The sequence below is a fragment of the Mycetomoellerius zeteki genome, unplaced genomic scaffold, assembly GCF_001594055.1.
Source record: "Mycetomoellerius zeteki isolate Tzet28-1 unplaced genomic scaffold, Tzet1.0 scaffold149, whole genome shotgun sequence".
NCBI classification, from domain to species: domain Eukaryota; kingdom Metazoa; phylum Arthropoda; class Insecta; order Hymenoptera; family Formicidae; genus Mycetomoellerius; species Mycetomoellerius zeteki.
In genome coordinates, this window is record NW_017256436.1 from 3,047,597 (window position 1) to 3,071,342 (window position 23,746).

General features: G+C 30.1%; 6 protein-coding genes across 6 annotated transcripts; 3 read left to right on the top strand and 3 right to left on the bottom strand.

Annotated features, from left to right (window-relative positions):
• Positions 1 to 194: 194 nt before the first annotated feature.
• On the top strand, positions 195 to 1,189 carry mRpL52 (mitochondrial ribosomal protein L52). Its single transcript, XM_018444363.1, has 4 exons — positions 195 to 354; positions 511 to 580; positions 824 to 956; positions 1,028 to 1,189. Exons 1-4 carry the CDS (start codon positions 309 to 311, stop codon positions 1,187 to 1,189), a joined length of 411 nt encoding a protein of 136 aa, XP_018299865.1. The 5' UTR covers positions 195 to 308.
• A 287-nt stretch (positions 1,190 to 1,476) lies between these two features.
• LOC108720379 (odorant receptor Or2-like) lies at positions 1,477 to 4,286 on the bottom strand. Its single transcript, XM_018444364.1, has 6 exons — positions 4,049 to 4,286; positions 3,336 to 3,807; positions 2,941 to 3,040; positions 2,590 to 2,709; positions 1,744 to 1,899; positions 1,477 to 1,572 (listed from the first exon to the last, which is right to left on the bottom strand). Exons 1-6 carry the CDS (start codon positions 4,284 to 4,286, stop codon positions 1,519 to 1,521), a joined length of 1,140 nt encoding a protein of 379 aa, XP_018299866.1. The 3' UTR covers positions 1,477 to 1,518.
• Positions 4,287 to 6,264: 1,978 nt separating this feature from the next.
• LOC108732205 (odorant receptor Or2-like) lies at positions 6,265 to 8,952 on the bottom strand. Its single transcript, XM_018462885.1, has 6 exons — positions 8,715 to 8,952; positions 7,917 to 8,388; positions 7,448 to 7,547; positions 7,108 to 7,227; positions 6,518 to 6,673; positions 6,265 to 6,356 (listed from the first exon to the last, which is right to left on the bottom strand). Exons 1-6 carry the CDS (start codon positions 8,950 to 8,952, stop codon positions 6,303 to 6,305), a joined length of 1,140 nt encoding a protein of 379 aa, XP_018318387.1. The 3' UTR covers positions 6,265 to 6,302.
• Positions 8,953 to 12,273: 3,321 nt separating this feature from the next.
• On the bottom strand, positions 12,274 to 14,615 carry LOC108732207 (uncharacterized). The gene is made up of 3 exons (XM_018462887.1): positions 14,331 to 14,615; positions 12,708 to 12,867; positions 12,274 to 12,485 (listed from the first exon to the last, which is right to left on the bottom strand). The coding sequence occupies exons 1-3, from the start codon at positions 14,463 to 14,465 to the stop codon at positions 12,331 to 12,333; spliced, it is 450 nt and encodes a 149-aa protein (XP_018318389.1). The 5' UTR covers positions 14,466 to 14,615; the 3' UTR covers positions 12,274 to 12,330.
• A 1,889-nt stretch (positions 14,616 to 16,504) lies between these two features.
• Prosbeta5 (Proteasome beta5 subunit) lies at positions 16,505 to 18,191 on the top strand. The gene is made up of 5 exons (XM_018462886.1): positions 16,505 to 16,648; positions 17,174 to 17,330; positions 17,406 to 17,618; positions 17,696 to 17,929; positions 18,018 to 18,191. The coding sequence occupies exons 1-5, from the start codon at positions 16,505 to 16,507 to the stop codon at positions 18,128 to 18,130; spliced, it is 861 nt and encodes a 286-aa protein (XP_018318388.1). The 3' UTR covers positions 18,131 to 18,191.
• Positions 18,192 to 20,196: 2,005 nt separating this feature from the next.
• Positions 20,197 to 23,685, top strand: LOC108732212 (death-associated protein 1). Its single transcript, XM_018462894.1, has 3 exons — positions 20,197 to 20,461; positions 20,668 to 20,767; positions 22,565 to 23,685. The coding sequence occupies exons 1-3, from the start codon at positions 20,410 to 20,412 to the stop codon at positions 22,722 to 22,724; spliced, it is 312 nt and encodes a 103-aa protein (XP_018318396.1). The 5' UTR covers positions 20,197 to 20,409; the 3' UTR covers positions 22,725 to 23,685.
• The last annotated feature ends 61 nt before the right edge of the window (positions 23,686 to 23,746 follow it).

Here is a 23,746-nt window from a genome sequence, read left to right on the forward strand (position 1 = left end):
TTTTGCAACCGTTTTATGATTGTCTGCTGAGATAGGACCATTCTTCTAGATCTAAAAGTATGATCCAATTAGCGCGAAGGAAACTTCCAACAGTTGCAAAACAAACGTTCTGCTGAACGCAGCCAGTATGTAGCTAAAAGGAACAGTCGTTTTACATTGGTATCACTGCAGAAATCAACAGAGAGTGGTGGTTGGATCTACTGCGTAACCTATATATAGAGTTTGCAACAAAAAATTAAATAAGTATCGAATTGATATGCAACATTAATAAATTAATATCGTACTGATATATAACATTGTCTTCAAATATGATATCAACTGCTAGAGCTGTGCTTCATGTTGAACGACATATAAGTTAATATTAAAGAGTTATTGTGATTTATAAGTTATAATGTTGTTCTTTATGTAATTTATGATATATTTAATTTTTCTTATGATATAATCAACATTTATTTCTTGTAATTATCAATTGATATATTATTGATGGCTTCATATTATCCGTTATTACAGATTATAATATTGTGGTTAATGGATTTCATCTATCTTGCGTACATCACATAAATCAAAGATGGAGACAGAAGTATGATTTCTGAAATTATCTATGTTTAAAATTTAAATCAGAATATTTAACATAAATACAATGATGCCTAAGTTTATTGTATAGTTATATAGGTACAGAATATCTATAATGTAGAAAATATGAATGTAAAAATTTTGTTATTTGAATTACTTTACATATAAAATTTATTAATATAAATCTTAATGATACTAATAGATGTGTGTAATTTCCAGTTATAACTCTAATTAGTATAATATATTTTAGACGTGGATTAACAGCTAATCCAAATACTTTTGGTCCTTTGACAAATTTGCCAGATTATATATTTAAAGATGGAAGACCTACGCCTCTTGGAGTAAGACAAAAAGCACGCTTAGATAAACAACGTGATTATGCGGTATGTAAAATAAATAGAGATTGTTATTTGTTATGGAATTATGTACCATTCTTTATTCCATTGATTTCCAGGCAAAAATTATCAAATTAGTAGGAGAGGTAGATTTTGCTGTTGAAAACCATGCTAGAATGCAGGAAAAGAAAAAAGAAGAGAGGCAAGAAATCTTGAACAATAAATTGAAACCTAAAGGAGATTTACTACTTCAAATACAAGCAGATACGATAGAAAAGTAGTTTTTATATATTAGATAAAAAAGTAATATACTTACTTAAATATTATCTTATATATGAGTTTTATTTTTCCATTATTATCCTTTTGCTCATGCGATCAATAGATAAAAGTCGATACTTGGATCACATTCCATGAAAATACACGTGAATAGAAGGCAATGTTAGAAAATGTGATATACAAATTAAGAAAACATATTTTCAATATTTTGCATGATTTCCAATATATATTGTAATATTTTGCAAAGTATATGTAAAGGGATTATTTTTAATTTTACATCAATAACACATACTGAACAATTAATTACATACTAATTTATCCTTTAATTGTGTCATTAATCTCGATTGGCAAGTAACACTGATACATAGCCAGCCGATGTTTTTAGCAACTGTAATGTAATAATATAACATTTGATCTTTTAACGGTAAAATATAAACTTAAATGAAATATATATATTAAGAAATTATAACATGTGCGATAATCTCAAACGATATTATTTAATGATTCTAGTAAAATTACAAAAAGATTGCATATTACTTGTATGTGTCATATAACTTACGTTGCAGAACGTGGACATTGTCATCGGAAACGTTTTTCCCGCTGTAATATTGAGTGGTTTTTTTGTACGCAGCATAATTAATATCAGGTTTCTTGCTGCCTTTGGCTCCAAAGTATACCATACGTATTCATATGTGGCGCGATGTATTTTTTCGGACTGAGAAAATATGTTTCATATATTCATTATTGAGAAATTAATTGGATTAAAGGATTAATCCTTGCGCGCATACGCGAATGAGAGAAAAGTGAGATTAATTATTTAAATTATGTCACTTGACACTGTAAAAGTTAGATTTATTGAGAATTAAATCCATTGATTGAATTACAATTAAAATGTACGATTTTTATAATTTCTATTTTTCTACTTTCCTACTGCAAGCTATTATACGTTCGTGATAATTCATTATTATATGTTTCAATAATAGAGGAAAGTCACCGATATTGACATAATCTCTTAATAAGAGATGCCTCCTTATTTCTCGGAACTAATAATTGTATTTTATTAATACTGATAAAAAGGTGATTTAGATAATTAAAGAAGTAAAAACTTATAACTTATATATTTGTGGTTTGTTTTTATACGAAATCAACTAAAAATGGCAAACAAAAGTAAGTTCCACTTAAAACATTTTTTTGAAATAATAAATAATTTGAGAGATAATTGCGTCCGATGAAACTTCAAATGGGATATCTCGATTATTACGGGTGTATTAAAATTTATATTTTTGAAAATTATGACTATTGTTAAAAAATATTTTCGTTTACAGTTAAAGTTATAAAAACATTTTAAGGCATAGAATTAAATTATTCTCGTAATTATTATTAAAGAAATCATTATTATACTCACTTGAGCCACAAGAAGTTCACCGACCGCACAATAAAGACATGTATGCAGCAAAACACATATAGTGGCGGACATGTACCAAATCAATTGCATGAATGACAAGTGACCATCTCGATTAGCAATCTAAATTATTGTAAATTATATACATTATATTTTAAAATTATTATTTTATTGATTTGAAAGTTATATTACATGAAAAATTGTAAAAAATGAAACATCTATAAAGTAACAGCAATGCATTTTGATAAACGCATCTTGCAACGTCAATATTATTATTTATTAATTAACCAATTGTAAATGCTAATATATCTACCTTAGCACTATGATATATGCTGTATTGTTATTTTTACTTACATTAATTATTAGAAATCCATCAAAACAAAACAATACACCAAAAAAGAATAATAGACCGAGCAGCATTAAATTGAATGTGTTATCAATGGTTTCTATAGATCTGTAAAATATATATTATGAAATAAAAAACGATACATGAATTTCAAATGTTATGTAAAACGTTTATACATTTTCTATAAAGTTATTTAAAAAAATTCGATTTCTATTATTTTAAAAGATTCTAACTTTTACATTTATGGCTTATTTCTAAAATATTTAAATTATGGTATGAAGCAAAATTGCACATTGCATTTTATTTTTATCAAATTTTGATATATTCTTTAGAGAATTTCTTTAGAGAAGAGATCCGACAAATCGATTTTGAACACGACTCGTGAATATTTTCGATTTAGGACCTGATCAAGCGAATATGATCTTTCACGTTGTACTTTAAAAGCTCTTTGAAATTTGAATTCTTCCCCAAATTCAATAGTCGCAGATGTAGATTCTCCACCTGGCCGCATATATGTAAGATTAGAAGTCCAAGGAAGTTGTCGACTGCGGTATAAGAGAGACCAGATGTAGTCAGTCCGATTACTTGTATCAAATATGTTAATTCAAAATTCGGGCTGTTAGATATATCGTGCGGATAGTATGTTTGGATTGGCAAAGATTTTCCAACCGGATCGGTAAAATTCGTTACGTGCCTAAGAGTCTTGCCAAAAAGGAAAGAGCCAAAGGTTATCAGCAATGTGGAAAGTATTAAGAGTGCTCCGCAAATAGCAAGCAAGCGGATGATTCTGGCTTGTTTTAGCATGACGATTCGTTCCTCTTCCATTTTCACTTTTATCCAATCTTTCACGATCATGTTAATCAACGGTGATAAAGCTAAGAAAATAATTTGTCTTTAATATACACATATGTGATATTATCTTCTTGTAACATTATTGTGATATTGTGCTCGTGTTCTCAACTCAATTTATGGATTTGGTACAGCGGGGTAGTATATATTTGTTAAAATTTATAGTTTCGAAAAGTAGTCGAAGCGTTTATGTATTAGCTTAATAAAATAATAAAATGGAGAAAAATATGAAAAACTGAGATAATCAGTTGTTAAATAATAAAATACCTCTTTTGTTGTACCACATGATGAAAACTTTCAATAACGTTATCAAAAGAGGCAGGGTATATTGTAAATTATCTATCATTAATATCATATCACCCCATACTCTTATCAGTGACATTAAAGCAGGTATAGTCAATACGAAAATCAACATAATAACATTGAATAGAAATCGAATCTTCGATAATAATTCTTCACGTTGATTTTTGCTTTTTTCCGGCCACAAACCGATAATTTTCAACATGCAGCGATTCAGACTGATCGCCCATTCTAAATCTGTGTAATCAATCTAAAATATTAGAATTATTTATTTAAATATTATTTTATATGTGTAAAATATTATATATGTTTTTTTATATAACTTTACATATTAAAATATTAGATGGATTTACTCGATTACTTTACACTTTACACTATAAAACGCAACTTCACATATTTTTTCGTATAGCTTTATATATTATATTTTATATTCTTAAATATTGTGAAGGTAATATATATATATACACAATTATATCATTTCTTAATAAAAATTTCATTTTTTAAATTAAAATACATATTAAGTATCAAATTAACATAAGTCCACACAGATTTATATCATTTTTACATAAGAATTCGTGGTCTGCACCGACTTAAAACCTTATTGAATACACAAGCTAGATAGAGAAAAAGAGAGAGAAATAATTGAAAAGCAGAATACATTTTTTTTTAATTTTGAGGCTATAAAAATAATGAATTCATTTTTTAATTATTGTGTTGTACATACAGCAACTTAATTTAATAACATATAAGGTATAAGGTATTATCTATTAGAATTAGATACGAAAACAAAAATATGCTGTTCTCAATATTGAAATTTAAAATGTTAATTATTGTGTCTTGCTTTTCACCCTCTTTTTGTTTTATGAATAAACATTTAATACAGTAATATTAAATTATAAGACAGAGAAATAATGCTTTATGTTTAATATATGTCTCGTAAAATTATTAACAGAACAAAAAAGAACACCATTATATTCATCCGAACTATCCATTGGTCAAAGAATTACTGATCTTCCTTCGTCAACGATATCATCCCCACTTTCTGAACGTTATTACCACGCATGCTTCTGACGAAATTCTTGAAACACGGTACATTGCACCGTCGTAAATATTGCAGCAATCAGAACGAACATGTGCTGTTATCGTCTCGTCAAAGTGTTCATTCGGCGAAAGGGTAGGATGTATAAATTATAATGGTGAGTGCGCAAAAACGAGCATCGAAGTCCATTGGTACTGGTCATTATTTTGTATTTTTTCTCTTTTGCGAAGACTTCATAAATGAAAGGTCGCAACTGCGCGTATAAGAAAAAGAATTTTTACGTTCGTAATAAGAAGACGAAATGGCCACATCGTAAAAATTTCAGAAGATCCGTGGAAGGTGCACAGCTTGCAGATACTTTTTGCGCTGCTAAAAAATTCTGTTGCTGAAAGAGAAAAGAATTGCCATCTGTTAGACCCTTTGATGGTACATTATTAATGAATCTGTAGCTGCAGGTCGTTTCACCGAGCAGTTGAGACGTAACCAAATAACGAAAATGATAGGAAGAAATAGTGACAATAAGTTATAATGATAAGTAATAGTGACAATTTGTCGGTGTTAATTTGAGTTGTTATTAAAAGAGGTGTGACCGCACACAAGTTTATAATAATAATAACAATAAAATAATTTTAAGGTCAAGATGTTTAAAGTTGGAAAGCTATTGCTTTTCAAACATATTAATGTTATAATCTTTTTCTTTTTCTTATCAACATACCTTGTGCGATGTAGAAATCGCTTCGAGATTTCCAGATGAAGAAAGATTTAACAAATTACATTTGAATAATTCGGCTATTTGACTGATGCGATTGTTCAATTCTTTCTCAGTTTGAGAAAGCAATCGGAGCAATTGTTAACATTGTTAACTCGAGATTTCAAGAGAGGAAATCTTCTGCTATTCTGATCACGGTCTTCTGTATCTTTATTGCTTCCAATTATACGCGTATGCTATCAATAGTTGGTAAAAGAATTGATTTTATAATATAATTAAGATGCATTTTGGAGAATGTGATATTTAAAATATATATTTCTAATGTTCTCTACATAATTTTCAGTACATGTTGCAAAACTTATTCATAGGATATTTATATAAATAATTTATTTTTAATTTTATGTCATCGTGGCATGTATTAGATAAGCAACTATATATTAAGATTATTAAGTTATCGTCTGATTATGTCATCATTAATCTCGATTGGCAAGCAACACAGATACATAGCCCGCCGATGTTTTTAGTAACTGAAACATTTAATTATTTAACGGCAAAGTATTAAAGACTTGGAAGAAATACATTAAGAAATAAGGGATACAATGATCTCAAACAATACTATTATTTCATATAATTCAAGTAAAATAAGGAAAAAAGCTATTGCATATTTTATACGTTTCACATAACTCACGTTACAGAACGTAGACATTGTCATCGGGAATGTTTTTCCCGCTGTAATATTGAGTGGTTTCTTTGTACGGAGCATAATTAATGTCAAATTTCTTGCTGTCTTTGGCTCCAGAGTGTACCATACGTACTCATATACGGCGCGATGTATTTTTTCGGACTGAGAAAAATATATTTTATCATGAAAAAGTTTATTTATTATTAAAAGATTAATTTTTCGAATAGAGAAGAAATAGAATTAATTATTTAAATAATATTTTTTTAATAATTATTTATAAATTTAAGAAATAGAAAAGTTAGATTTATTGAGAATTAAAATCGATTGATGTTACAAAAAGTAGGATATTTTATAATATTTCCCAAGATTATATAATATTAACTTCATGGTAATTTATTACATATAGCTTCAATACTATACATATATAAGACTGTACTGACATAAATAATTATATCTTAAAAAATTATAACTTAAAAAATTGTAACTATATTGTTAAATTTATAAAATTAAAATTATAAAATGTTTCAAATCATAGAATTATATTATTATTTGCATTTTGTCCTTATTAATAAAAATCATTCTTATATAATACTAACTTGACTCACGAGAAGTTCACCAATCACACAATAAAGACACATATGCATTAAAATACATATAGTCGCAGACATGTACCAAACCAATTGCAAGACTGATAAATGACCATCTCGATTAACAACCTATAAAATTATTATAAATTATATACATTATATTTCAAAATATATTTTATTTAATTATTGTTTTGAAAGTTATTTACACAAAAAATTGTAGTAAAAAGTGAAACATCTGTAATGGATTAGCAATTCATTTCATAAACGCATCTTGCAACATCAACCACTTATTATTTGTTAATTAGCAATATTTATCTTAGTAAAATGCTATATAATTATTCTTACTTACACTAACTATTAGAAATCCATGAAGACAAAATAGGATCCCAAAAAAGAATAACAGACCAAGCAGCATTAAATTGAAAGTATTATCAATAATTTCTATAGATCTGCAAAATAAATATAATGTAAAATAAAGAATAATATATGAATTTTATATGTTATGTAAAACGTTTATACATTTTCTACAAAAATATAAAGATTACATTTTTTTAAATCTTATATTCAAAAGATTGAATTATACATTTATGACTAATTTTTAAGAAATTTAAATTAAAATATAAAACAAAATTGCACATCGTGTTTTATTTTGATTTTCTTTTATTTTGAAGTAAAATGATAATATTTCTAAGTAATTTAATTTAATTTAATTTTCTTTTTATTTTACTCAAACTTTGGTGATAGATTTTTTAACGATTTTCTTTAGAGAAGAAATTTAAGTCTGACAGATCTATGTTTGAACGTTTTCATTTTAAAACCTGTTCAAGCGGATGTGGTCTTTTATGTTGTACTTCAAAACCGCTTTGAAATTCGAATTATTCCCCAGATTCAATAATCGTAGATGCAGATTCTCTATCTGACCACATATATGTAAGATCAGTAATCCCAGGAAGCTGTCGACTGCGGTGTAAGAGAGACCAGATATAATTATTGCGATTGTTTGTATCAGATATGTTAGCTCGTATTTTGGACTGCTAGATACATCGTGTAAGTAGTATGATTGTATTGGCAAAGGCTTTCCAATTGAATCAGTAAGATTCGTTATGTGCCTAAGAGTCTTGCCAAAAAGGAAAGAGCCAAAGGTTATCAGCAATGTGGAAAGTATTAAGAGTGCTCCGCAAATAGCAAGCAAGCGGATGATTCTGGCTTGTTTTAGCATGACGATTCGTTCCTCTTCCATTTTTACTTTTATCCAATCGTTCACGATCATATTAATCAACGGCGATAAAACTAGGAAAATAATGAGTTTTTAATATACATACGTGAAATTATAATTTTTTTTTGTAATATTATCTTTTGATACTACATCTCTCATAATAATTTATTTTAGTAGTAAACAAGAATGGATTATAATGGAATGAAATTTATATATAATTTTAATCCATTTGAATCTATTCGAAAGCGTGTTTTATGGTTTATTTTTACTTTTTTTAGATTCAATTGGATTGAAAAAACTACATTTCTCTCCTATCCAGAATTGAAAATTATACAATATTCACAATGCATTTAAAAAACTACATTTTTTTATTGAAAAGCACAGAAAATTATTTGAATACCTTCTTTTTTGTACCACATAATGAAAATTTTCAGTATTGTTATCAAAAGAGGCAAGGTGTACTGTAAATTATCTATCATCAATATCATATCGCCCCATACTCTTATCAATGACACTAAAGCCGGAATAGCTAATACGAAAATTAACATAATGATGTTAAATAAGAACCGAAGTTTCGACAATAATTCTTCATGCTGATTTTTGCTGTCTTGTGGCCACAGACCGACAATTTTCAACATGCAGCGGTTTATACTGATCGCCCATTTTAAATCTATATGAAATCAATTAAAAAAAAGTATTAGAATAGTTTACTTAAAATATATATATATTTCTTTAGGCTGTAAAACTTTACTTATGTTTTCACAACTTTATATAATGTAAAATCCTGAAAATTACGTGCGCGCGCGTGTGTGTGTACATATAATTATATTATTCTTTCTTAATGAAAATTTCTAATTCAAATATCAAATAACAATATTCAATAATTGATATTCTTTCAAATTCAAATGTTAAGTATAAAATTGATATAAGAGTTCATATATAATTTTTACATAAGAATTCATGCTCATTGATTTAAAAGTCTATTAAATACACGAGAGAGAGAGAGAGAGAGAGAGAGAGAGAGAGAGAGAGAGAGAGAGAGAGAGACGAAAACGCAGAGTACAATAAAACATTTTATAAATTTTGATGCTATAAAAATGGTGTACTTATATTTTAATTATTGTGTTATAGATGCAGCAAACTGATATATATTTAATGATAACACATAAATATAATAAGCATATAAATATAATAATAAAAAATATCTTTAATAATCATTCACATAAAGTATGTTGTTTTCAGTGTCGAAATTCAAAACGTCTTATTGTATTTTGCTTTCCAATGCGTGTCCTTCCTCCCTTATACGAATAAACATTTAATACAATAATTTTAAATTATAACATAGAGGTATTATTTTATATTCAATTTAAATGTTTTGTTAAAATTACATTAATTGATAACAAAAAAGAACACCATTATATTCGCGTGAACGATCCATTGGTCCAAGGATTACTGATCTTCAACAATATTATTTTCTCTTTCTGAATATTATTACACACGCATGTTCTCAACGAAATTCTTTAAACTGATACGTTGCGCCGTCGTAAATATTGCAGCAACGAGAAAGAACATGTGCTGTTATCGTTTGGTCAAAGTGTTCATTTGGCGAAAGGGTATGATGTATAAATTATATATAATGGTGAGTGCACAAAAACGAGTATTCAAAGGCCATTATCTGATCAAACCATATGTTTTATATTGTTTCGTATTTTTCTCTTTTACGAAAACTTCGTACATGAAGGGTTGTAATCGCCCATAAGAAAAATGCTTACGTTCGTAATAAGAAGACAAAATGAACCAAATCGTTGAAAATTTCAGTAGATCCGTGGAAAGTGCACAGCTGGTAGATACTTTTTACGTTACTAAAAAATTCCATCGTTGAAAGAGAAAAATATGATCGTTTATTAGACACTTTGACAGTGCATTATTAATGAATCAGTATTTTGTAGTTGCAATTCGTTTGTACCATACAGTTTAGAGACGCAACCACAAAACAAGAACAATATAGAAGGAAATAAGTAATAATAAGCAGTTTGTTGGTATCAAGCCATTGAAAATTTCGCATGGAAACACACGGCTTGTAGAAACTTTTTGTGTTGCTAAAAAATTTTCGTCGTTGAAAAAGAAAGGACTGCTTGCTGTGTTCTGAAGTTTTGGCGGTGCATTATTAATGAACGTGTAGCTGCAGACTATTGTTTCCATCAGCCAGTCGAAATCTAGCCACGTAACGAGAAGGATGGGAAGAAATAAGTGACAGTGATAATTTGTGTGTGCTAATTTGAATGTGCGAAAAGATATACGCGTGTTTATGATTTATATAAAAGAATTCTGACGAGATTAAAACATTTAAAGGAAAAGAAAAGAAACGCTTAAAATAGGAAAATTATTGCTTTTCGAATTATTCTTTCTTCTATCACATGTATAATACAAACCACGTATAGATAATATACGAAAAATGAAGTGTCGAAAAATTCATTTCATCTTTTTATTCCATATAATAGATAATTATTAAATTTAAATAATTCTTAATCTGAAAAAAGAAGAATGGAAATTAATTCTGCGATGAGATGTCATTTGTTTTGCATATTGGCGAAGTAAATAAGAAAACGGCTCAAGAGATTTTTGTGAGGTTTTAAGAGCTGGTTCGGCGGGATATTGGGATAATTTCGGCGATGTGATTTTATCTAATCTTCTTACCTGCTTACGAACCATCAAAAAGAGAGACGAAAATAAATTTGACGACGTCGTTCGTTTTCGTTTAGGACAGGAATTTCTGATGCGTGTGTAATGTGTCCGTAATGATGTAAGGGACATCTTAAATTTTGAAGCTGTTTAAATTATAAACGTTAAGTTTTAAACTATATAAAAATGTAGAGAAATAAATATTCTTTTTGTATAATTATATATATTTATTGATAGAATTTATATATATATAATTATTATTACTATAATATTGTAGCAGTAATAATTTAGCTAAATAGATCTGAAAATAATTTTGTTGAATCATTAAAACAATTACGTATAGAAATCTCAAACATAATGATTATTGTTGTAAAAAGTTTTCCCTGCAGGTAACATTATTATTGATTTATGTATATTTTATATATATTTCCTATTGACATGTTCTGTAACTGTTTAAGAAATGTATTTAAAACCAGAGAGAGTAACATGTGCTACCATATAAGAGTGCTACCAATATAAGAATATGATATTCTAACGACCAGTTTGAGTATCCTACATAGTTATTTTAATTGTGCAACGAAGTTATTTTCAGATTTATATCTAACTAAATTTTTAGATGCTTTAGTAAAACTGTCTTTTCCGTGAAGTTAATTCACATAAAACAGTATGTCTGTTCCCGCATACCACATTTGTCTGTCTATTTTCTAATATCTTTTCAAATCAAGAATCGCTTCGTGAACTGCGTTTAGATTTACGGAAAAATGTTTTCGCAATGTAACATCACAAAAGTGGCATTCATGAAATTTGCATTTGACATGCGTGACGATGCCGAAGCGCGGATGCGTGAGTCGCATGGGTGATTGTCCAACGACGTGTTTCTTATGCAACACTTCATTCTTTCACAGACTATTTTTATACGCTCATCTACGAAAATAGGGCCATTAACCCACAAGTCAATCAATAAAGATTTGTTTTTATATTAATAATAAAATGACATTAAAAAAGCGCTTAAAAAGAAGTAAATAAAGGTAAAAAAATATTTTGTGTATAGTGTAAATAATATTACACAACAAATTTATGTTTCCTAAACATATATCTATAAATATGAATTGCGGTACAATATTGTTGCTAACTTAATTATCAAAACTCTTTTATTTTCATATAAAACAAGTATATAATCAGAGTACAAAAATATCTTATTATAATTAATAAACTCTCACGAGAAATAAAAGATTTAAAGATTAAAATATAATTTAAAAATTAAAAAATTTCCTTTATTTTTTTTATAAATGCGCGAATTGTGATAAACGTTTATTTTTTTCGCATACAATTGTTTAATGCGCCGCTGCGATAATTGTGACGGAGGATCTCGTATTGGGAGCACCGCGAATATTGATCTTGCCCTTGGATGATCCTAAAGTCGTTGGTTCATCGCATGCTACCGCGTAACTGCCGTTGTCGTTCACTACACTAATGTAATGAAGAACTCCTACACAAGGAAGAATATTTAAGATCACTACTGCTTATCGTACTTAATGCAGTAATAGTCTTTAATTATAAATTAATATAAACGCTAAATTATCTCATAATTGGCTATATGTTCCTTGTTTTTCTCTTATTAGCAATATGTTCTTTTCTAATTTTCTGCGTACATTCAATGTTCATGTCGAATCAAATCAAGTTATACAAACTTTTGTTAATGTTTCCTCACCATTAGTGACAGACATCGTTAGAGTAGTTGATTGAACTCTGTCTGTTGGATTGTTAAACACGATAACTCGTCGAAAGACTGTTTCGTCGGCATATCTTCTTCCAATTTCAATATTTCCGATGAATACAGTGGCAGCATATGTCTCGGGTAGGAGATTTTTCTGTACAAACGTGGAATAAGGCATAGATTTTTCTCAATGGATATTGTACTAAGAGACTTTTTCTCAAAAGAAATACTCTTTGCGAAACTATCTTTCTTCTACATATTATATTCTGATAGAGAATAATAGTGTATAATATATCTAATATTTATGATTAGTTATTTCATCTTTCGGTAAATTTTACGCGTTAGGTAAGTCTGGCAATTTGCGCATGTGTGATTGAGTAATCTTGCTACTTATCTAACTCATAAAATTTATCGAAAGGTGAAATAACCAGTCTTTATCTTAATATTTAGGCGCACAATACTTAGATTAACTTTTATACAATTAATCCCTAGATTATCTCACGCTACAAAAACCGATAACAATGTTTATGAAGATAAAGACTTAATCGACGATATATGTTGTTTGTTTGCTCTATGTTACAAAATGTTGTTATAAAATGTTATTACAAAGTGTCTTAATGTTACTAAGTGTTAAAAATAAGAAATAACAGATTATTTTAGTAAAAGTCTAAATTCTTCAAAGAAATGGACATAAATATTAATGTGTGCCTTACAGTCTGTCAATGAAGATTAAATTTAATTTTAAGTAATCTACAATTCTTATCAGAATTCAGGATAGAATTCTATTTATAATTAATCTGTTCTATTTATAAACAACGTGCCGTGTAGTACGAAAAATATTAAAAAAATCAAAAGTACATATGTATTAAAAAAATGCTAGAGTTGGGAAAATTACTTTAAATAAAAGTAACTCGTTACTGTTACTCGTTAGTCATTACGGATTTAAAAAAAGTAACTTGTCACCATTGTCGTTATAAAGAAAATTAATGAGTCGTTACAATTTCCATTATTTTTTCATTGAATTTTTATAAACATTTTTTAGAATGACTATTACAAGAAATTCGAACTAAGACTGTGTGCCATTGTTCGCACAATGCGCATGAGGTATCATTTTATCTTTGCTGTTCGTAGTGTTAAACAAGGATAAAATGATACATTATGTATTATGCGTGCAAGGGAACGCCATAATGAGTTGTAAAAAATTTTGATATTTTAACAATCAGCAATGAGCGTCCTACATAATTATTTTGGTTTGATAAAATGATTTTTACATTTCTATCTAGCTAAAATTTTAGATACTTCAGCAAAACTGTTTTTTCTGTGAATATCTATTTTGAAATTTGACATAATCGACTAATGTCGGCCGTTTCTGTAGATTAACTTTAATTTTGATTTATTTTACTTTTCATTTTCTAATTTTAAGAATTAAAAAAATGAACAGCAATCTTAAACTGACATTGATAAGTTAATCTATAATATATTAATGGAACCGGGTATAAAGCAATTGCTTTAATCTCGTTATTATTTATATACATGTATATATATTATATATATATTATATATATATATATTTGTGGATTTTTATCTATTCGAGAAGTATATGATAAATTAACTCACAAGCGCCGTTTTTGGCACAATATCCTTCTCGGCGAAGTCAATTTGGACGTTCTTCGTCTGCGATAGATCGACGGCAGCAACCGTCTGCAGGAAGCTAAGAATCGCGAGCGCAAGAACAACGATCGGACGTGACATTTCGGTACGGTTTGATCGGATCTCAAGGTGTGTCCGTTTCTTTTATAGGGCAGCTCGAGTGATGCGTCAAGGTGAGCCTGCCTTATCTGCACAGCTCTTTTATGATTTCTCCACTGCTGGTGGCCCTACCGTGTTTCTTTCTCGCGGAATACAAATAAGAAAAACGCGACCGCGATCGAGGCACGTATATGCCGTCCGTCTGGTTCGCAGGGCCATGCGTGGTCGACGAATTCTCGTGGATGACCCTCGAAAAGAGTATCGCCCGTCCGATTGGTATTCGAGACAAGCACTTGACGCCCCAGGTGCCAGTAATAAAAACACGCTCTGTTTTTTTTTGTTGGAGTTCTTACTTATGGAAGCTATCCGCGTGGCTACGGCAAAAATGGCGAAGCTTTCAGATTTTCGATCAGTTCTTCGAACTGGCAAGCTTATTAATTGTTTTCGGGGAGGCTATTTTAGATGACTTTTCTATTACTTTATCCTTCGATCGTAAAGATTGAATAAATATATAAGAAAAATATATAAAAAACATAAAAATTTGCATTTTATATTTTCAGATGGGAGTAAAAATAATGTGTTATGCAATTTGTAATAAATCTAATAACTGCTTTTTGTTATTTATACAGGGTGTATTTAAAATAACTACACTAATCATACAGTGCTATTCCTAATAAAAAACTGAGTCGAAAAGTCCTTTAGCATTTTACAATTTTTGCAATAGTTAACAAGATATTAATTACAAAAAATCGCTGAATTGGTTTTCAATAATTTTTTACTCAAATATTATCAACTTTACAAAAAAACTGCTACAGATAAAAATTGTTTATTTTCTTCTTATAAAGTTATGAGAATTTTTTCAGAATTTTTTAATACCGTATTTTCGCATGTTGGTAAAAATAAGAAAATCCAATACTAAAAAGTTGATAAAAAATTCTTAGGCCGGTATTCATAGTCGATTCTTATTTCAAGACCGTCTTAAGTAATGTCTTAAGACACTAATGCGGCCCTGTGATTGGTTCGTGACATCTTAAGACTGTACTTAAGACAGTTTTGAATATAAGATCCGACTATGAATACCGGCCTTAGAGTTGTATGAGAAGAAAATAAATGATTTTTGTCTGTTGCAGTTTTTCTGTAAAGTTGATAGTATTTGAGTAAAAAATTATTGAAAACAAATATTCACAGCGATTTTTAGTAATTAATATCTTGTTAACTATTGCGAAAATTGCAAAATGGTAGAGGACTTTTCGACTCAGTTTTTTATTAGGAATTGCACTGTATGATTAGTGTACGTTATTTCAAATACACCCTGTATATATCCTTACGGTAACGAGCGTACTCTTTCGTAAATTATACGTATAATACACACCCCAGCAAACTCAACAAACCACAAAAATACATAAAAATATTTAATGTCATGATTTGATTGAATAGAATTTGATAAATGTAGAAATCTTCAAAAATTTTTACACTCTTTTTTATCCTTTAAATATCCTGAAGCGTGGTTCTCATCTGGGTGCTCCTCGGATATCATGTCATCCTTGTTTAACGTTTATTAAACAACAAAGATGACATGACACCCGAGGAGCACCCAGATAGGAATCTGAATGCCCTTTTATAAAATTCGAAATAGTAATTTTTTTAAGAATTTGTATGACTGATTAATTTTCCCTGCTGTAATCATTCATTCCGCAATATGTAATATTGTTTGATTTACAATTATTATCTATAAAAAATAAAAATAAGTACAAATTTTCATATTTCTAACAGTTTTATATAGGTGCAAAGAAAAATATCTACATTGCTAACATTCTTAAATGTGGTCTTAGCAAATTCGTACAACTCGATCGTAAAAAGACCTGTTTGGAAAGAACCAGCATTCCGCACTCGTGCGGATTTTTGGCAAAATATTCAATTTCTACTTGATTCTCGAGCGCGCTGATGCAAGCACTCTCTATTGGAAATAGACGGAATTGAGATGGCGATGACTGAACGGATGACAAGCAGTCAAGCAGTCGACGGTCAACATTCGAGTAAAAATGGCGCTCGCCGATGTTTGTGGCATTCAGTCTTCTATTGATTTTGGCTATTCGCGAGAAAATGATAAGGTCGTAAATGAAGTAAAGACGTATACCAGAAATTTCACCAACAACCTTCACCTGGCGATGCCGCCGTTCGTAAACGTAAGCACGCAACGACGATCATGAGCCAAATTTGCAGCATCATGCAAATCACACATATTTCGCGACACGGAAATTACACTTAAAATTTGTGAAATTAACGTGGACAATCGTTATCACGTCGCAGCAATTATTAATAACGATACTGATATCGATAGTAATTAAATTCTTTGAATTTCTTTTACGATTCTCTTTCAATACACAACCAATTATTTTTAGATTATTCTTATGTGTAATTAGGACGAAAATCATTCTTCAAGGGTGCTTTCCAGCAATATATACACAGTACACAGTAATACACAGTAATACAGTTGATTTATAGTTAATCATACACGCGTTACACAATGTCGTTGCTGGAAAACACTCTAAATTAGTTAGGACAAAATCATACTTCAAATTAATAGCAAATAAAACTTTCCAGAATTATATTTTATTGTACTTGAATGCTTTCATTAAAATTTCAAAATAACATTTTATCTTGGAAAATAAAATGACTTATCTTTCAAATGTATTTTTTTTATGTTACAGCCAGCTGAAACTCTTGGCCAAATAGTTCAAGGCACTGATGAAACTGGAAAGAGTCTGAAAATCAAATTCGACCATGGAACCACAACTTTGGGTTTCCAATATAAGGGTGGCATCGTTCTAGCAGTGGATTCACGTGCGACTGGAGGACAGTTTATTGGTAAAGTCCATTGCATATCTCAACTGATAAATTGTATGCATTTGTGATAAAAATTAATCTACTCTTGATCTTCAGGCTCGTCCACCATGAAGAAGATAGTGGAGATCAATGATTATCTTCTTGGTACTCTGGCTGGTGGTGCTGCCGATTGCGTCTACTGGGATCGAGTGTTAGCAAGGCAATGCCGCATGTACGAACTCAGAAACAGAGAGCGCATCTCCATCGCAGCAGCAAGTAAACTCTTGTCAAACATGATTTATAATTTCAAAGGAATGGGACTGAGTATTGGTAAGATATTCTTCTGATTCTGTAAAAGATTAGATGATGTAGGATGTGCAAGGATCTTTATATGTGTAATCTTGTAGGTATGATGCTGGCTGGATGGGATAAGCGTGGCCCTGGACTTTACTATGTTGATTCTGAGGGTACTCGTACTCCAGGGAAGGTTTTCAGCGTCGGTTCTGGATCTGTGTTCGCGTTTGGTGTTCTAGATTCTGGTTACCGGTGGGATTTGACAGATGAACAGGCTTATGAACTTGGAAGAAGAGCGATCTATCATGCCACACATAGAGATGCCTATTCTGGCGGTATCATAAGAGGTTGGTAATAAAATAATTGTAAGAGATGTCGTAGTGTAAAAAAAAAATACAATACTGCAATGCTTTAATATATAATTTTACTTAACAGTATATCACATGAAATCAACCGGCTGGGTGCATATCTCGGATCAAGATTCCAAGGATTTGTATTATGCATACCATGCCGATAAACAAGCAGAACCTTCAGCGAGCACTTCCTAGATTTAATTATTAAATATACATTGTATGTGCAGGTATTAATCGTTTATGCAATAAAACGAAATGATTTCTATTTGTGTAATTTATAATAAATCATCATATAAGTTTAACGCTTCCATTACTATTGTATAATTTTATCAAATATTATTGCAACATCTGTTTGTCCACATTCAGGACAATCACGTAATAAGGTAAATGTATCAGTGGACATGACCCAATTATTGAACAAAATGACAGAAATTTTAAGTATTAAGTTTTTAATTTATATGCAATTCTAAATTAATTCGTCTTATTAAATTTCTATAAACAACAAATTTATATATATTCAGTCTTACGTATCCTCGAAAGCTTAATTTAAAATTTTTGCTATTTCATCCAATAATTGGATCATGTTCATTAACTGGTACATTTATTGAATATAAAACAATATTAATATAATTTGATTTTCAATTTTGAATCGAAATTAATCAAGTATTCAAAGTTTCATAATTGAACATTAAAATCAAAGAATAATTTAAAAAAATCATTTAATCAGTGTTGGAACGTATCTAGGTAAAAGTATCTAGATACTTTAGCTGTACCTAAGTGCATTACCTAGATTCTTATAGGCGGAGATACCTATATCCATATCTAGTTATTTTTTAATACGGTATCTTTTAAGTTTTAGATACATAGATACAAGGTATTTATACACAAATACTGTCGCCGCCATTAAGATTGCCTTCCTACAAGCGACACAGTATAACACAGTGATCATCTCATCCTTGTTTAACATTGACGAACAACAAGGATGTAATGGTACACTGTGCATCATACCGTGTCATCTGTGTCGTTTGTTGAAAAGCATATTAAATCAACTCAGAAATTAACAATCAAGTACTAGTATCTATGCGCTGATATACTAATTAAAGACCGATATTCTTATGGTTAAAGCTGTTCATTAAAACTAAAAATTTATGTAATCAAGGGTAAGAAATTGATAACGTAGAATTAATTTTATGATTTATCAGTTTTGTAGACATGCATATGCATGTAAAACTAAATAATACTCGATTTTCATTTAAAACTATTAATGAAACTGACTTTAATGTTATCGTCTGGGTTTTGTTAAAATAAACAAATAAAATATGATATTTTTAATTTACGCGCGTTGCTTATATTACTTCTACTTTTCGTCTTTTCTTCCATTTTTCCTTTTTTTTTTGTTGAAAGTACCTAAAAAATATCTAAATTTTCAGATACTTTTTATTTATATCTGTATCTATACCTAGGTAATTGTAAAAAATGTATCTATACTTATATCTAAATACTGTTTCCACACAATACTTATATCTATATCTAGATACCTTTCAAACGGTATCTGTTCCAACACTACATTTGATAATTACTATCTTATTATCAGATAGACTATTAAAAATAAATAGGTAATAGGGCTACGAGCCAAGATTAATACGTGTGATCAGATTTAAAGAATAAAAATAAAGATAACATAAACATACAATAACTTTAATCTAAATACCGGCAATGAAACGTTTCGATCCATATCGGATCCTTCTCAATGTTAGAGTTGAACACAAAGGAAAATTATTGTTAAAAAATAATATTAAAAATTATAATTAGAAACTTCCCTCTCATCTCGCAGTGTTTCCGCAAACATATTGGTACGAAATTCGGTGATGTGTCTATCCGTTCATAATGCAAGACTTCTTCATGCGGATCATAATTATGTATTTAGATAAACTATTACTATTTGCTATTTATAGGTATATTATTTTAATATAAAAATGTAAAGAATATTTTACAAAATATTTTTATTACTTTGAATAAATATTATCTTTTAATTTTAATAATACATACTGTAAATTTAAACTTACATGAAAGTAAGAAAATTTAAGTATAGATATGGACTACGAATTTATATTAATTTGTTTATATTTCTTTCATATTAATACGTAGATCGTTTTGTCGTGCATATGTCCGCCGTCGTGTATAACGTATATTCAAGATAAGGCATCGCGAGAGAAATAAAAGCGACATGTGTGTGGTAACCTTTCCCCCCTTTCTTCTCGTATCTTTTCGCATTCGGCAGTGCGACGCACACGAAGGCGTCGCGTCAGAACTCGAGAGTTGGAGCTGTGGAGTTGAATGCTATCGCTAATTCGCTAACGGAGTGGCGAGGAAGAGAGAGAGAGAGAATCAGTGTGTATTGCGTTGTGTCAGCAATTGGTAACATATTGTGACGGGAATTCAGTCGAGGCTCTGATTGACGAGAAGACAACGGGATGTCAAGCAGCGGAGACGAGTGCAGGCTGAAGGGCGGTCATCCCCCGGCAGGTTAGTGATTTTCCTCTTCCGCGTTCCTCGTTCGCCCTGCGGAAACTACGCGGGAAGATGGGTTAGGGCTCGCGTTCGTGGCTCATAGCCGTGACGTGCCACCTGTCGATCGCGATCAGATTTCCCAAGGTCGGCCTTTCGCTGAAGTTCGTTCTCTTAATGCCGGGTCGCGCGTCTCTCGCGCGACTTTTGTCTCTTTTTTTCAGTAAAGGCAGGTGGTATGAGGATAACGCAGCACAAGACACCGAAGGATGAGCGCGAGACGAAGCCCAGCAAAGACGTCGAGGAGAGCAGGCCGTCCAGCAGGTGAAGTAGATCACGATCTCGGTGTACCGTGTTTGTCGCAGTGACATGTTAAAACAGTTGTCCTTCGACACTGATTTGATAATTAGCGGCTTTTTCCAGCATCGAAGGACGGTCGCGGCGCAGTGGCTCGCTGCACAGAATCGGTTTTGAAGGAGGTAGATGGAGGGATGGAGAATGAAAAATTTAATGACATTGAAGAATTCACATTGTTGAATTTTTCAACAACCTGATATTTAATTCATAACTGAAACATATAGGTGCTAGTCATCCTGAGGCATTTTCCTAATTTTTAAATAGTGTAATGATTTGGAATAATTTCTCATTTTGTTCAGCTCAGTTTTCTATTACATGTAAAAATTACCAAACTCATAGAAACTAAAAAAATATAGCGACTTTTCGAAAGTGTGTGGAGATTTAAAATTTTAAAACTTAAAATTTAATTTCATTCATTTTTAATGAATATATATATTGTATATATAATTTTAAGCTAAATATGACGTTTTCTTTCCAATACAGCAGTATGAATCTATACATTTAGATCAATTTTTTAGATATTGCTATTAATCAATGTAACAGTTGCTGATAAATGACACATATTTCTTTTATAACTGTAATTTTTATTGCATTTATAAATTCTTTGTAACTATACATTGCTATTGCTCATATTTTTAATAACTTGCATAATTATTCCCCTGGATCTCCGCCATTACGAAACCGATTCTTCCCACGTATTATTCAGCTCGCTGTATATCAAACATATGGTACATCCATCGTCCGTTCTTTTTCTTTTTTATATTCTTAGATTCTTTTTTCTTTTTTATATTCTTAGACGAAATGAAAGAATTGCAAGACATAAAAAATTGTGATTTTGTTGCTTAATCCATTCTTCCGCGACTCCAATTCTGATAATAATGATTATCGGCACTCCACATTTACATAACACAATGTTGTGCAATCAAAAATAAATGTGAGTTATATCTGCAAAACATTTTCACGGAGAGAGTTAAACTATATTTATGCGAAGTGTGCCAAATGAAAATAAACGAATTTATATATAATTTGACGATTACCTACGACGTGTAGAATCTCAAAAAATTCTTCTGAGCTTGTAATGAATAAAAATAATTTTCTTCCATTTTTGCATTGAAAAATATGTAACATGTTTTTGAAATAAAGTTCATTGATATTAATTATCATTTGTAATCGATAATGATACATCATATCGCTCGAAATGTTTGTTTAACACAGCATGAGTATATCTTTATTCGTCTGATATAAAATTGTCGCAGTTTATGTCTTGCAATACATCATTATATTCGTTATTGTTTGCAACAAAACATTGAGAAAACAAAACAATATTTTTCTCCAAATATAAATATATATTGCAAAGACATGTCGGCTATTCTAGCATTATTTTCAATTACTATTAATGTTTTTGAGTGTATCTTCTATATATATAAATTTTAAAACATTAGAATTACCGATGGTTTCTATTTTGGCTCTGTTAATTGAATTTTTTTCTTTTTATATTACATACACCGTACAAAATATTGTAAATATGTGAATATAATTCTAATAATTCTAATATGATACAAATAATATTAAAATAATTCTTTACTAACCGAAAACAAGAATAAGAAATTACCAAATTGGCACTTTTGACTACTCTAGCGGAATACCATCGGCAGTTCTAGTGTCAAGATATTGTAAAAAGCAACGTAAAGTTTTTACAATTCGGTATTATCTTATCTTCTAATCGTATATAGAAAATAAGAAGAGAATTTCTAACGTTTGCAGTCCGCCAAAGACAATAATGATCAGCGGCGCTCCGGCCAAAGGAAACGCAGATTTTCCACCAGAAGCTGTGCAACATTTCCACGAGAAACCCATACCGACTCATGACGCACGACCGGCGCATTGTTCGCGTCCCATTATCATTCAGCAGCCTAGAAAGTGAGCCGTATTTTGCGAGCTGTGCATCGTGCTAGTGGACCTTGTTCCACAGTCACCCGTTAAATTTACAAAAAAAAAGAATTATACAAATATATATATGGGAGATAGGTATATGTTATATATATAAGCGCGTACTTAAATAAGTTTTTAAAAGAATTAAAATTGAAGAGTTTGAACTTCGCGCGTTTGTATCAAGTCTTGATCCTTTAATCGATGAATGATCGTAATCCTTTTTCCAACAAGGTATATATACAAGAAAATTGTAAATTTCAAAAAAATTAAGTTGAGATAAATTTGCAAAAATTGAGAGTTACCGAGTTGGGTCCATTTCTGAGGATGAAGAACAGGCAGGGCCTGCATAACTAACTAATCGGTTGAAGGATCAAGGAAGCTCAATTTCTTGTACGTTGAAATATTAGATGACTTCACGAGAGATATTACTATATTGTTGTTAAAAACAAAAAAAGTTTATTTTTGACGCCACGAGATTCCTTGTATCGGCATTTAAGATTACATATACGAGCTTTTGCGAATACATCTTCGACTCGTTATCGCACGTTTATCTTTATCTTATCATTTCTTTTATTTTTATACTAGACACGACATATTTGCTATGATTGCATTACGAAGTATTATTGTAACATTACATAATACTATCACCAGTATGTACTGTGACTCATGATGGAATTCGCATTTAGTTGCACATTCTCAACCTTCTCTTTTTATATTTCTTTTTGTATCCATCTGATTAGCTTGGAAATCAGACGTATCAGCATCACTTTAAATTTCAGGAAATGGAATTTTGTTAACATAAGTTAACATAAATTAACGTAAGTTAACATAAATTATTATGTTAACTTACGTTAATGTTATTTAAACGTGTAAATGTCGAGTGAGATCCATAGTTGGCGACAGTTTGTATAACATTTGAGAACGAATAAACATTCATACATGTACATAAACCATGAACTCTGTCTTAATTATTTCCATGTGTTGAAAAATGATATTACATTATAAACTAATATA

Coding starts and splice junctions, on each gene's coding strand:
- mRpL52 (XM_018444363.1), top strand. CDS start 309: ATGATATCAACTGCTAGAGCTGTGCTTCATGTTGAACGACATATAA. Junction 355..510: donor TCATGTTGAACGACATATAA/GTTAATATTAAA, acceptor CCGTTATTACAG/ATTATAATATTGTGGTTAAT. Junction 581..823: donor AATCAAAGATGGAGACAGAA/GTATGATTTCTG, acceptor AATATATTTTAG/ACGTGGATTAACAGCTAATC.
- LOC108720379 (XM_018444364.1), bottom strand. CDS start 4,286: ATGTTGAAAATTATCGGTTTGTGGCCGGAAAAAAGCAAAAATCAACGT. Junction 3,041..3,335: donor GATCATATTCGCTTGATCAG/GTCCTAAATCGA, acceptor TATATTTTACAG/ATCTATAGAAACCATTGATA. Junction 1,573..1,743: donor CAATGTCCACGTTCTGCAAC/GTAAGTTATATG, acceptor ATTACATTACAG/TTGCTAAAAACATCGGCTGG.
- LOC108732205 (XM_018462885.1), bottom strand. CDS start 8,952: ATGTTGAAAATTGTCGGTCTGTGGCCACAAGACAGCAAAAATCAGCAT. Junction 8,389..8,714: donor TATGTGGTACAAAAAAGAAG/GTATTCAAATAA, acceptor TTATTTTCCTAG/TTTTATCGCCGTTGATTAAT. Junction 7,228..7,447: donor ATGGATTTCTAATAGTTAGT/GTAAGTAAGAAT, acceptor ATAATTTTATAG/GTTGTTAATCGAGATGGTCA.
- LOC108732207 (XM_018462887.1), bottom strand. CDS start 14,465: ATGTCACGTCCGATCGTTGTTCTTGCGCTCGCGATTCTTAGCTTCCTG. Junction 12,868..14,330: donor TTGTGCCAAAAACGGCGCTT/GTGAGTTAATTT, acceptor ACGTTTGTACAG/AAAAATCTCCTACCCGAGAC. Junction 12,486..12,707: donor AACGATGTCTGTCACTAATG/GTGAGGAAACAT, acceptor TTCCTTGTGTAG/GAGTTCTTCATTACATTAGT.
- Prosbeta5 (XM_018462886.1), top strand. CDS start 16,505: ATGGCGCTCGCCGATGTTTGTGGCATTCAGTCTTCTATTGATTTTGGC. Junction 17,331..17,405: donor GACTGGAGGACAGTTTATTG/GTAAAGTCCATT, acceptor CTTGATCTTCAG/GCTCGTCCACCATGAAGAAG. Junction 17,619..17,695: donor AGGAATGGGACTGAGTATTG/GTAAGATATTCT, acceptor GTAATCTTGTAG/GTATGATGCTGGCTGGATGG.
- LOC108732212 (XM_018462894.1), top strand. CDS start 20,410: ATGTCAAGCAGCGGAGACGAGTGCAGGCTGAAGGGCGGTCATCCCCCG. Junction 20,462..20,667: donor GGGCGGTCATCCCCCGGCAG/GTTAGTGATTTT, acceptor TCTTTTTTTCAG/TAAAGGCAGGTGGTATGAGG. Junction 20,768..22,564: donor GAGAGCAGGCCGTCCAGCAG/GTGAAGTAGATC, acceptor TAACGTTTGCAG/TCCGCCAAAGACAATAATGA.